Source organism: Mycteria americana, chromosome 1, assembly GCF_035582795.1.
Source record: "Mycteria americana isolate JAX WOST 10 ecotype Jacksonville Zoo and Gardens chromosome 1, USCA_MyAme_1.0, whole genome shotgun sequence".
In the NCBI taxonomy this organism is placed as follows: domain Eukaryota; kingdom Metazoa; phylum Chordata; class Aves; order Ciconiiformes; family Ciconiidae; genus Mycteria; species Mycteria americana.
The window spans coordinates 133,351,921-133,365,925 of NC_134365.1; the positions used below are offsets into that span (position 1 = coordinate 133,351,921).

Below are 14,005 nucleotides of genomic sequence, written 5' to 3' on the forward strand. Positions count from 1 at the left end.
GTAGGACAGAGAACACACGTACGCATCAAAAATCGCTAGTGTTAAATAATAGAACAAAAAGGATCCTTTTTGGTACTTGCTAGAAAACACAGGCACACTCATATGTTAATAGACTAAATACTGAAACAAAATGCATGTTTTGTCTAAAGAGAAATATTCAGTCAGGAGTTCCTAATGTTCAAAATTTGCCACAGCAATACAATAAAACCAAAATGAAGCCAAAACTTCAGATCGTATTCAAAAGTTCAAAAAGGCATGGACAGTTCACTGTAATTTCTGAATAATATAACCGTTTCCCTTTTCTGGAAACACTGAGAAAATATTTTTTTGCTGTGTCCTTATAACCAGGTCGCCTTTATGGCTGCTTGCATCACTGTGGTATCTGAAGTATGGCTTAAACTGGGAAACAGCTGATAAATCTTTGGAGAACAGAAACGGAAAAAATAGAAATACTGTTTTTAGACTTGCATCCAGGCTTTCAGAAACTAAACCTTCAGATAAGAACCTCCTCTTCCTTCTTTCTCTCTAAATGCAACTACTAGAAGAGTTGCAGCAGTTGTGTTTCACTGAATGCATGCATTTTATGTTCCAACATCTGCTGCTTTTGCAAAATTATGGACATACTTATTTCCAACCAAGAAGCTACACTTTTGACTTCCTAAATTAAATAATATTTGAAACAATTGAATTATGTGTCAAGTTATCATGAAATTGCATGCATGATAACCGATTCAAAATCCATTGATTCCTGTACAATACAAAATTTAAAGTATGAAATAATAAAAAATTTTCCACATCAAGGTCTTGATTACTATAGTTTACCATTACTGTTCTAAAGCATGGTAGCTAATGCTCTTAGTAAGTATGTTAACTATATTTTGTTTTGGTACTCACAACTAACTATTTTTCATTACGGATGTTTTAAACTACAGGCTCAGCTCTAGCAAAAAAAAATAAATCAGAAGTCATCTAATTTAAGGTGAATACGCATGTATATGATTTATGAACAGTATAAAAATAATACATATTTTAAAATTTCCCTTTAATGCTCCTTTGCCCTCCCCCAAGAATATGTAACACAATTTCTAAGAAAAATATTAATCTGATAAATGTACTACTATTATGTTCTGCTGGCTGTTTATGCAACATATATTCTTACACCAGAAATATAAAACAATACTGTAACTAGCTTAACGTTTTAATTCCAAGTCTGCAAAATTCTATTAACATCAAATATTATTTGTTTTTATCATCTAAATAAACTAGCTTAGGCTGTCACTCACTCCTTTTTATTCATTTTTTGTTTTGTCTTACTGCATGCGTCTCTCACAAAGTGAAAAATGCCTATTTAAAGATAAGTGGAAATACCACAGTACGTAACGTTTTCATGTCAAAATAATTACATTATTATATTCTGAGTTAAATAATATAAGATAGGAAAACATTTTGATATGCATTTGACAGTTGTAATCCTGGCAGGATCAAATCAACTTCTTCCAAACTCATTTCTGCTAGATAAAAACAAAGAGCTCCCTAACCTGATCAGCCACCCCTCTCGCCCATCTAAGCCCCCTCACAGAAGAGGGACAAGCCAGGACAAAACAACAGCCTGCTGTATTTTTTTCTTCAAGGCTGAGCCACGTTTTGGCCTGTCACAGAGGACTCATTTGTTCTCAAAAGCCAATGGAATTACATTAGCCTGAAACATGAAATTTGGTAGTTGGATTGCTATGAAGAGATGATCCCTGAAATAACTAAAAAAAAAAAAAAATAAAAAAAAGGTAGTACTCTCTCTCTTTGCATCTCACAGAGCTGCTCTTTGTCATGGAGCGAGCATGGCTTTGCTGAGAGAGGGACCTGAAAACTGTGCAAGTGGAGGCATGGCTTGCGAGGCAAAGAGGCAGTGGCTGCACTCGTGCACGCTCTTCTGAAATACGTACTCCAAACAGTTTCTTGTGCACTCTTTATTTTCATGGCAGTAACACCCATGGCTTCAAGTGCTCCATTTCCCCACTTCCCTGGAAACAGACCAATCTGGATTGGTTGATACTGCCACATTTTTCTGACGGAGAGATGACAAAAATGTAATACTCCTTTATGAAGGGAAGTATTTTGTGATTTAATAAACCTAATTTAAGCTGCATTTAGACACCTCTCTGTCTTGTGCTGCATTTTTATACATATATCATGCACCATTTTTGTGTCCCTACGGAATAAAACAAATATTTTCCATTATGCTATCCTCTACATGGCCTCCTAGTCCCTAGTAAAGAGAAGAATTTATCTCCATCCATTTCTTAGAGAAAAGAGCATAACTATATTTTCATCATGTCTTTGATATAAATCCTGTGTTTGTTAAGGATACAGAAAGCTATTTCACAAGAAATGTCTCCCGTGCAGTTATTACACTTCAGTAAGTATAATTAATACAATTTTATTTGCAGCATTAATTTAAATCTTGGAGATCAAATAAGGATCCTGTTTTCACAATCCGTGTTCACAAATAATGACTCTATGTGTTTCTTTTAAAGGTCAATATAATTCAAACTGGTTTGGAGACAAATTCTCCTTAGGACTTGTATGCTTAGCAGATGCGAGTTGAGGTAACTACATTTAACATCAAGAAGATGACAGATTCACATCACCTGCGGACCCAGGCCAAGTTTGTGAGCTTAAAATAGCTTTTGGCAAGTATACAGTAAAACAGTTGCCTTATATAATAAGCACAGAAAAATTACGCACCGATAAACGTGCATACACAGTAGTAAGACTTGAAGTGTTCCATGGAAATGTCAATATTCCAGTAACCTGTTTTCTTCATGTTTCTATTTCACCATTTCCCTTCTGACACAGAGATTACAATTTTCTTCCTTTTTATTAGTATCACAAATAGTGATCACTCACTTTTTTACATGATCCCTTTCACATGAATTCTGTTTTCTGTTACTGAAAGTATTTTCCCCTTCGTGGTTTGTTTTAATACTGTGACATAATAAATGCATGTTTGGTGTCATGACGAGTGTGAGAGAAAGCTTTGGATTTCTGATGTCATTGTGAAACATCACAGTGTTACAGAATGAAAAAAATCACCAAATCTAACACTTTACAATACTCTCTTCATTCAATCTGCCAAAGGTAGCACATGACTTATTTAATATATAGAAAATAGAGTTTCTATCTGCCCAGTTTTAATAAAGTATCAGGACAAAAGAACCATAAAATGTCCTGAATATTAATTTTCTCTTCTCTAACATGCACTAAACAACTTTTGGGTTAAAACTACACGGTTAGACAAATTTATAACCAAGTATGTGCAACAGTAAGTAATAAATCAGCATACAGACATGAATGTATATTGATACGGGAAAACAAATTTTAAAAAAGCAGTTTTACTCAATAAAAGAAACCTTTGGCCCATGAGAAATCAGCTGCATTCCCCCTATCTTTTGTCGACTCAAGGTTTCACTCCACATATACATAAACAATACTTTTCCAAACACCTTTATAGCTGACACCAGATACCTGAACCAGATAACCTCAACCAAAATACAAAGAATAAAGTTACAAAGGTGTTAACTGAAACTATGCAACTTTCTGTAAGTTCGGCTACAGAATCTTTAAATATAAAGATATAAGGTATCAATGACAAAAATCAAGACGCTCCAAATTTGCAGGCAATGCAGTCAAAGTTTCCAACCTAATTTTAAGGGAATTCGTAATTAAAGACATGATAGTCCTTCCACAACCCTCTCAAACTATACTGGCCATGAAGAAAGGGAAAAGGAGAGCTGGTATTATGTACAACACTGTACACCATCTTCAGTAGGTCACTGGTCTTTTAAATAATCTCTAGTGAACAAATAAGATTTCAGAAAGTTTTTAGTAGATAATTACACTTCCTGATTTTGTAATTAGTGGAACTACATGTAATTACATAATAATTATGACGGTAATTACGTAATTAAGATGTATAATTATGTAGTAAAAAACATTATGGAAATAAAAGCCATCAACTGTATAAGCACAATACATTTTTAAAAATAAATTCTGTATCATCTGTTTAAAGCTACCATTTTCCTCAAAATATCAAAGTGATTATGAGCCATCACTGGCAAGTTCTAAAATACATTTCTTATGAGACTTAAAAATCATACAGATAATTGTATCTTTTTTTAAATCTCTTTAAAGCCTTAGCTTTACATTATCCTTCTGATGTCTAGGCACATGTATACTGAATGGATTATACAGAGTTAAATTGTTTATATTTATATTTCCAATTTCTACTAAAATAATTCAAAAAAATTAGCATCGACGTCAGAATTCTGGTATCTAAGAGAGAGGAAATTTTTTTTTTTTTTTTGGAGTACTCTGCCAGATCCATCAAACTTAACGGTCTTCTAAAAGGAAAAACATGCTAGTCTTGCACTTTCCATTAGAGAAAAGAGCTTACTGCTGTGAGAAGCAGTAGTCATTAAAAGTCCTGTCACTTCTGACTTGCATTTAACAACAGAACTGCCCCCCAACAAAAAACAACCCCAAACTTTATTAACAGAGATGAAACTAGAAAGAGAAAGGTCCCTATAAGAAAAATGTCAAAGAGTTGCAGCTAAAAAAGAAACAGTGAAGAAAAAAGAGCTTTAAAAAATATTTTCTGTTTAGAGAAACTCACAAGAGAACTGATAAAGGAGGCAGATGACATTAGATAAACCCATTATAAGCCCATTGCATGGGCTATAACAAGTTGGCATGTATGTATATACTTAAGTAGGAAAAAAGTCCTGAAGTGCAAATGAGAAGATATTTCTGTTCCCTTTTTCCCACATACAGGGAAAAAAAAAAACCCAAAACCAAAAAACAAACCTATCAGTAGCAGCAGAATATTTATTTGAAGACACCAAATAACCATTCCAGTTCAGGACGAGTCAGAAGTTAGTTAAGCCACTACTTCATCCCACCTGCAACATTAATACAATGTGCAAGGAAAAAAGTCTTCATTAATCAAAACCATTTTATTAGCGGTAGGAGCCACAGTAAATGCACTCCTGTCATGCCACAGATTTCCCACATTGTGGACATATCATAAGGGTTTTATCTCATTATTTCCATTTATTTCATTCACAAGCAGAGAAAATAACAATTCATAACTCCAAGAGAGGTGTCACAGCCCATTAAGTTTTGTGCTTGGAGAAAGGGTTATAGAAATGTACAGTGTAATCGGGTTTACTTAGATTTTGTAGGTTTAACAAAACCACCACACGAGCAGAAATAGAATGGAGAAAAAGTTACACTTAAGACGTTAAAAATGTCCAACTGGCAATAAAAAAAGTATGATCATTATGGGACGATAACTTAAGATTTAAAGATCAGCTACCAGCCCATACATTACTTCAAAAGGGTCAAAAAACCTACAGTGAATAATTTTCAATAGTTTTTGCTTTCAAGAAAGTTAGTGAGATTTAAAAATACTCAAGAAATGGTGACTCAAATTTAAAAAAAAAAGTTCAGCAATCTTCCTCTTCAAAACAACACATTAAGGAAAAATGAACAAGTGCTTTTGAAGATATACTCAAAGATTAAATTCTTGAAAATTATTATTTTACAATCTCTTCAAAACAACATGATTGGAAGACAAAGTACTTGACAGCAAATGTGCAGAGGAGCATTTGTTTGCTTGGATGTAAAGATCACTATAGTGAACTGAAGTCTTAGCAATAGTGTCTGGAGATGTGACGCAAACAGAAATGCTTTGTTTATCGAACTGTACTCTCTGAAAAGAGGTATGCCAAGCTTCAGCTGTTGCCATCTTAAAAATAAATGCATACACATGTATGCAAGCAGGTTATTTATATGATTTCTCCTTATCTTCCCCTGGAAAGTGCACGCAGAGAACTATATCCCCTTTCTTATTTATTGCAACAAGTACTTTTCTGTAGTCTTCCTGCCTGTATATTGATAAAAATGTGGCAAGTTCTTCTGATGCCAGAAGTCTCCATTTCATTACACTAGTTTCACATACAATACAATCCTTCCAGCTCCATCTCACACCTGCTCTCCTCCCTTTACCTGACTGAACCTCCACACTGTATCTCAGAGCAGGAACACCTCCTTGCTCAGGCCCATCCTTTCAGCCCCAGTTGCAGTCAGTCTGTCTCCCTCAGTCTCACCACCATCACCAGCCGACAGGAGGACATAGACTAAACCACACTGACAAGCAGCTCTGCCAACATCCCTATTATAAATTGTCTTCTTTCAAAGAGTTATAAAAAAACCCAAAATAATCACTTCGACCTGCTACTTGGCACACCAAGTTATGAACATACTGGGGAAAAACCACCCAACACTGAAATGATAGGATTCCCACAAATATTCAGAGCTGAATGTTATGGTTTTCTGTCTAGGTCACACAGCTTAGAAAAGTTTCATTTTTCCCATCAGAATTTTGCAGTTTATTCATCCATAAATTAAACTAGTCACTTTTGGTGTTTGCATGGGAGGGTGGAGTAAGGCACACACAAAGTTGTGATAAAAGTGTGAAAATATCCTCTGAATATGCATTTGGTTTTACAAAACCACAGTCCGTAAGTATGTGATCAAAACAATTATATTCTATTTCCACAAAGTGGCGTATACTTTGAAGATGTAGGTCTTCCTAACAAACAGGAACATTTAACCACCTTTCCCAAAGTTATCTTTCTCCCATCCTCACGTTCCTCTGCTTACCCATTAGACAGATATGCCCAGACTTTTTGGAATCCAATAACCGTGGGCTCAATAGTTGAAAATACGCTGTGAAAGAATATACCACAGCATCTTTGCAATTTGTGCCCCTGAAATACTTAAATGCCTTGCGAACAACATTTGTGACCTTCCTTCTCTTAGAAATGGGATGGAGGAAAGATGGTGGCTTTCAGTCCCATTCTACAGTATGGAACAGAAAAAAAATCCTATGACCAGGATCCTATTTCTCTAAAAAAACTGCAGCACCATAAACAACCTCAGTGATACTAATACTTTTGGAATAATGCTGCAGTCACCATGAATAAGGAGGCTGCAGCATCCTTATCTTCCATGAAGGCTTCTATTTGATGCCAGGAGGGGGAACTGAACTAGAGACATCTGTGTGAAGCAGAGTAGTTGTACTGACTTCATGTAAGCTCCATTTCTCTTCATTTTTAAAGGTTTTCATTTTACTGTAGAAGCAAAATGAAAACAGTAATATCTTTGAATATTTAACAATACCAATATTTGAATAGAATAATGATATAAAGCTTACTACATTCTATTTTGATCTCCTGATGACATACCCATAAAAATACACTGGTTTCCATTTCTGAAGTTAAGGCGTACAGAGCGAGCATACTCCTGTATTTAAACATCACGTGTTTAAAACCACTGATAGTTTACCTATCCTTTTTTCATCCAAATGAACAGAGGATGCTACTACTTTGCTACTCCTGCTGCTTCTTACTGCTCTGGCTGTTCACCTAGGTAGCAATGTCTGACTAAACCCACAACCCAGCTTTGAAAAACTAAGTATAAGAAAGTGCTGAAAACATTTTGAGCATGTTACTAGTCACAACGGAGCACTTTTTCCTTTCCTGATTAAAGAAATAATTGAGAACAAACAGCCCTTATGGTATTATTGGTATCTGTAAATTAGGGCATAGTGATATTGAAAATTAAATTGTTTTTTGACCCGATACTAACTGTGCAACTGTTCCTAATTTAGAAAGACAGCAAAGAATTTCAGAATTTCACTGTGTGTAGTATGAAAACTAAGAACCTTGCACTGTTATCACAATGTTAACATATTAAACTTGTATCATCATGACAGACCTTAAACTTCCAGGTGAATGGAAACATTTGTTCGGAGGACAAATGCTACTATTAATAATAGGACTAAAGACCCATAACTATATAATCCTATAATAACCCATAAATATATAATTCCTGGATGGTATAATTGACAGCTAACTTCACCAGCCACTGAAAGAATAAAGCATCATGTAGACCAACCAGCTTATTTTTGATTCTTACAGGGAAAAGATGGATCAACAACAGTATACAATGATTACAGTAAATCACAAATGAAACAGGAGTGAACAGTGTTGTTGCAAACGTTGTAAGCACCATACTGGTATAAATAAACAGAAGAATGGTCTGCAAAACATGTTAATTAATCCTTCTGCTGTATTCCACTCTGATAGATCTGACCTACTGAAGGTTATTTAAAAAAAAAAAAAAAATGCAGAGAAGTGGAAAACTCTCCCCTTGTTCCTCCAAAAACCTAAGGTTTGTAGTTGAAAGACAGACAATAGCATACAGGTTTTAAATATGTAAAACTCTAAGAGAAAGAAAATATTCTATCACCCATTGTGCAAGGAATAAGCTTCAGAAAGCAAAATTCATCTTAGATATAAAGAGCTTTCTAGAGTAAGTGAAGTACAGTGAAGCACCAGAAGAAACTGGTTGTAAAACCTGACTAGTTGTAGAACCTGCATCACCAGAGGTTTTTTAAATTTAGCCTGTCTTTAAAAAGTAGGCTATAGTATTGATCGTCTTGCAGGGAAAGGGAGCAGGTTGAATGTCTTTTTGGACTCCCACTGATTTCACGACTATTATTTTAGATTCCATTTCAATAAATAGTGTGGACATTCAATATAAATAGCTGAACAAACAAAACCTGTTCTGTAATTAAGGTTCTGTATTTTGAAGAGGCAAGTATAGAAAAAGCAAGTGAACTAGTAGTGAAATCTCAAGGTTCTGAATGAAAGAAGACATGAATTCTTTCAAACTACAGTGGAAAACGTATTTATATCTTGAATCTCCAGCCATTGAAAAATCTTTCTTTTTATAGAAGAATACTCCAAGATGAGTAACAACCTAAAGCTGCTATTAAGAATAAACAGAATCTACAAGAAAGAAGAACAACTGGTCTTTAAAAGCTCAGGAGAAATGGCAATAAAAGGTAGAATTGCCTAAAGTCCGTGCAATTTAGGCTTTGAAAAACAGCGTCCCAAAACAAAGCAAACACCTCCCCAAACCAAAAGCAAAACAACAGTAAATAAGTGGTTTAGTCACATAAAAAGTAAAAAGGACACTGAAAACACCAAAGATGTACAAAACCTAAATTAAAACTTTGCCACCATTTTGGATAAAAGCAATGATGCTGATCACAGGTCAAGGACAGAATGGCTGTGAATGATGGAGTGGAAACAAAATTTTTTGGCTTCCAAGGGAAAACAAAGATAAGCTTCATGCACATCTACAACAAAATTGGAATACGAAAATCATTTCAATCCTACAGAGTTTTAAATTAAGTCTATCAAATCAGTAACATATATTACTAGAAAACAGAACACTGGTATTGATAAAATAAAAAAGTGACCCAAATAGCCATAGGCAATTATCCTCAAGTTCTGCATGTATTTTAGGGCAACAGAAAGATGACTTTCTCCCAAAAGATATCTGAAAAATGGGACACTACTGTACATAGGTTTACCAGACTCACGTAGTTAGTCCCTTTGAAGAGAACCAGTTTTCAAAGGAAAACTAACAGATCTAATTTATCTGGCCTCAACCCCTGCTGCAGCACCAAGACTGAAATCACTGGTTGGCTGAAGGAGATTATACAATAACTCTCAAATAGCTAAGAAAAAGATAAAAATACACCATACTGAAAGGTAAACTGTCCAAGAGAAGGTCCCAGCAGAGTTCTTACAATTCCTTGAGAATTATTCTGGAAACTAATTTTACTGAACTTTCTCCGATTAGCAGTGAGGGTCCAAGAAACATTTTCTGATTAAGGCAGAAGGTAGGAAATTATGTGAATGCAGAAGCCACCATACTATTTTTCAGAGATAATTAATCAACCTTGAAGTCTTAAAATTACAAATGAGATTAAGCAGTCCAAAATGAATGAGACCAATAAAATGAAAGAAAAACAAAATACCATGAACCTGAGATATGAACTCATGGTTCCAAAATGACAGGAGAAAGAAAAAACCCTCAAACCTCAAGATCTGTATCATTACTTGACTACAAGTTAATGATATGATACAGCGATGAACAGGGCATAGATGACTCAAAAAAGCACCAGCAGAGGTACTTCCAGCAAACGTACAAATCCAGCGTACAAGACACTGGATAGATACCATCTAAAATACCATGTAATTTCTAGTTTCTCATACTCAAAGATTAATTCAACCTAGAAAAGACTGCCCACAAAGGTGCTAAGAGGAAGGAACATGCAGCAGAGACCAATTCTTCCTAAAGAAAGCTAAGAGTATCTCTGCCTTAGTTTAAAACAAAATAGAGATGTTACCACTGTTTCCAAAAGCATAGTGGAGAACATCAGGGAAGGGAAATAAATAAACATTTAGTGAATGGACTTAAACCAGACACAAACAAGTCAGAATGGGAAAATTATAGTGAATTGTCAGCCATCACAGAATGAGGGTCTGAAACACATTTTGAACAGCAGTGAAAGGGGAAGAACCACCCACAGGTTTCAAAATGAAGTGCCATAAACTTGCAGTCCTTAGAGATGTGGTGGTCTGCAGTAGCAGGGGATTGGATGTGGTCACCCATGAAGCCCCTTCTACTCTTACGTCCTTATATTAGGCAAGAGAGCTACACACAAAGTAATTTGGTTTCAGCTAGCAGTAGCATCCACCATATAACATTCCTTCAGTACAAAGTTGTATTAGACTGAGATGGCTATACAGCATGACCTTCTTTGGATGTACAAAGCCATTCTGAAGTGCACGCATCAGAGTGAGTTCACTGTCTTAGAGGGATTAGGAAAGGAAAGGAGAACCTCTAAAAGAGGAAACGTAAGTACAACAAGTCAAAACCAGACTCTGTTTATTTGAGCATTTTTTAGCTAAGAGGTTACGCTATTCTGATTTTCATATAAGGCTTATCAAAATAACATCCAGAAAGACCGAGTTTCATTTAGTCTCTTTCCATCACCCAGCAACCTAGCTGGTGATGCAGGGCAGGGGTGGGGAAGACTGTCACAGCAGAGCAGCTATCAGAATAGCAGTCTCCAGCAGTAGCACCTTTTCTTCACAGGCACCACCAGAACTGCACAGAGGATGCAGTGGAAGTGCTCTCTGTGGACAACGCACTTCAACGGTGGAACCCAAACACGGCTTTATTCAGAATTCCAAGTTGGCCAAGTACTGGCCCACCTCCAGAAATATTCTTCTGTCAGCTTGAAAATCACTTAGCTGCACAAACCCCATGGATCCATTACAGCTTAGAAATGTTTTAGTTCAGAAATGTTATGGTAATTGGAAGAAGAGAAGAAAAAAAATAATCTTCCTAACATTAGCTTAATCTGTATGTTTAAGAGATCTTTGTAGACAACTAGCACTCCTCCTTTTCTTATGCCATCATTTTCTCCCTGATAAAAAGTGTCTCTTCAATAGTAATAGTTGAACATAAGTTTTAATTGGCTTTTCTTTTAGATATTCTATATATATGTTTTAATTAATCTATTTATTGAAGCTGACGTGTCCCTCAAACTTCAAGCAAAGAGATTTCTCTAATGGTGTAACATGGAAGAAAAGCACTTTTTCCAAAGCACAGTTGCTTCCAAAGAAGAAAGGAGAAATATAATATATTCTTAAAGTGGTTAACTCCAACACAACACATTCCTCCTACAGGGGATTCCTAAATTCATACTTTCTTCTATTTTCTGTTTTAGATCACAGCCTCGTGGTTCAGATTTGAAGAGTACAAATGTGTAGGTCTAGTTTCTAGCATGCAAGTTGCTATGAAACTATAGTTAATGAATTAAAAATTTAAACTTACCTTTATAATCTTCAGTAATGACTTTATCCATCGCATACTCCACATCAAAAATGTATCGGTAAAAGCAGAGCTGAGTGTACAGGGCCTTATCAGAATACTGTAATGTAAGAAGATAGTAATTAAAAACTCAACTCAAAAGTGCATCTCTTGCACCCATTTCTAAGTCCACTATCAAAAGGTGATTCTTTCTGGTTTTTTTCTAACAGTTTATATGTTCCATTCACGTCAGATTTTGGAACGATTATTATGATCATTATTATGCTGCAAAATCTCTTTACTACATCTATACACTTTTTCTCACAATTTACCTCAAGCATTTATATAAATCATACTAAACTTATCAATTCTTACAGAAACATAAATCACATTTATCCATTCTTATAGATATGCATATCACAATGATGCTTTAGCAACAAAATGGATGTCATAAGAATGATGGGACAAGGGAATAACTTTAGTGCTTTATTATATTGTACAATGCAATAATCTCAAAAAGAAAAAGAATTAATGTATATTTTTGATGAATACAGCTGTTTGGCTGTATTCCTTTCCTTCCCACACACACACACACAGCTGTGGTTACATAAATTGTGAACATGCCATTCAAATAAGAACAGGTGCATATATACCTTTACAGCTATGTCATCACCTTGCTCTACACATCTGTGAAGGCTACTGCATGTTACTAATCACACATTTAGTTCAAAAAAATCTGCAGGTGGGTACATGTGAAATATGATATTCACTTAAATGCTCTGAATATGTCAGTGATGTCAAGCCTCTGTGCTATTCCTCTAGCTCAGAAGTACATGCCTGTATGCATTCGTATCTCTCTCACCGTTCTGTGCACTAGAAGATTGCTCAAATAGACATGAGATCCATCTTGCCCACGCTACAACTAAACCCTTTCAAGTTAATCTTCTTGAACTCTTGTTCAGTAAAGCCGCATTCCAGTCCCTGCTGTTTAAGATACTGGAGTTCAAATATTGACCAGCAACAGTTTGAAGAGTTGTGCATTACAAAAATCCTAATTAAGGAGGAGATAACCATAACAGCATCAAACGTGGTAGTGTCCATTTTAATACATTTAGTACACATGCAGATATGTACGAACTCTTGAAGATTTTCTTGATGAGCTATAAAACCAACAAGAATGTGGTTAGACCAACGTAAAACTGCAACTCAGTATAGCACAAGGAATGATCCTGAAAATGCAGTGGAAGAGCAACTGGTAAACTATTTCTGCTTATAGGAATTCTGCTTTAACTTAGCTTTTCACTCTTCTACCCAATCAAGCCAAGTTTTGTCACTAAATTCAGCTAATTTTACATTTCTACTGACATGTTATAAAGTATCTATAACTATTAAGCAACTCATGTTGAGACATTTGACAACTATTACTACTGCTTAGTTATTTTTTATATATTTTAACAGTATACTTTTTTCCACTTCATGTGAACCTATTTTAAAAAAAGACACACAGAAGCTTATTTTATTCCTTATTAGCTATTCTACGATATGCATCATCATTATACTATTATACACCAGTTATTTTTAGTAAATCCTGATTACTGCTTCCTGAAGAAGAAAAAAGGAGGACGACAGCGATTAAGTTATTTGTTTAGTTTTTTAGATTCAGCTGTAATTGCTGGTACACATCTCCCTGACTGCACACATGAAGCAGGTTGAATAGAACACTGAAATTACCTCCTTCATAATAGTTTGTTTTGATAATGTATTGTGTGTCGAGATGATGAGAAACAGTTGCTGTCAATTTGATTAGCCATTATATTTTTATGTTAATTGCCATTATTGGGTCCATTCTGTTTAGTGTCACCATAGAAGCCATACAATGTTAGCATAAATAACAAATTGGAGTAAATTAGGAAGATATATTTTTGCCAATTCATTTTAATTGCCCCTCAGTCCTTCCGTCGGTTAACGCAGCTGTTGACCCATAATAAGCGCTAGGTCAATATAGCTGCTTGTCAATTCAGAAATGCAAAGTGCTGTGTTGCTGGTAATGGATATACAACAACCTTTGCCAGCCAACTGAAGCAAACGAATGACAACCCGCATGAAAGAATAAAGCATCAGCTATAGAGTTTAGTGACCTGATATTAGTAGGCAGGCTAATTGAAAGTCACTGCTTAAATGGATAAAGAAAATACAAAAATCAGTACGT

At 35.3% G+C, this 14,005-nt stretch overlaps 1 protein-coding gene across 4 annotated transcripts in view; it reads right to left on the bottom strand.

Moving 5' to 3' along the window:
• The window catches only part of POLA1 (DNA polymerase alpha 1, catalytic subunit), a 208,341-nt gene that overhangs the window by 33,422 nt on the left and 160,914 nt on the right, over nt 1-14,005 (bottom strand). For all 4 annotated transcript variants that reach the window (XM_075520887.1, XM_075520905.1, XM_075520897.1 and 1 more), the window contains one exon: nt 11,821-11,917. In XM_075520887.1, coding sequence (XP_075377002.1) covers nt 11,821-11,917 — 97 coding nt within the window. The remainder of the gene's footprint in view (nt 1-11,820; nt 11,918-14,005) is intronic.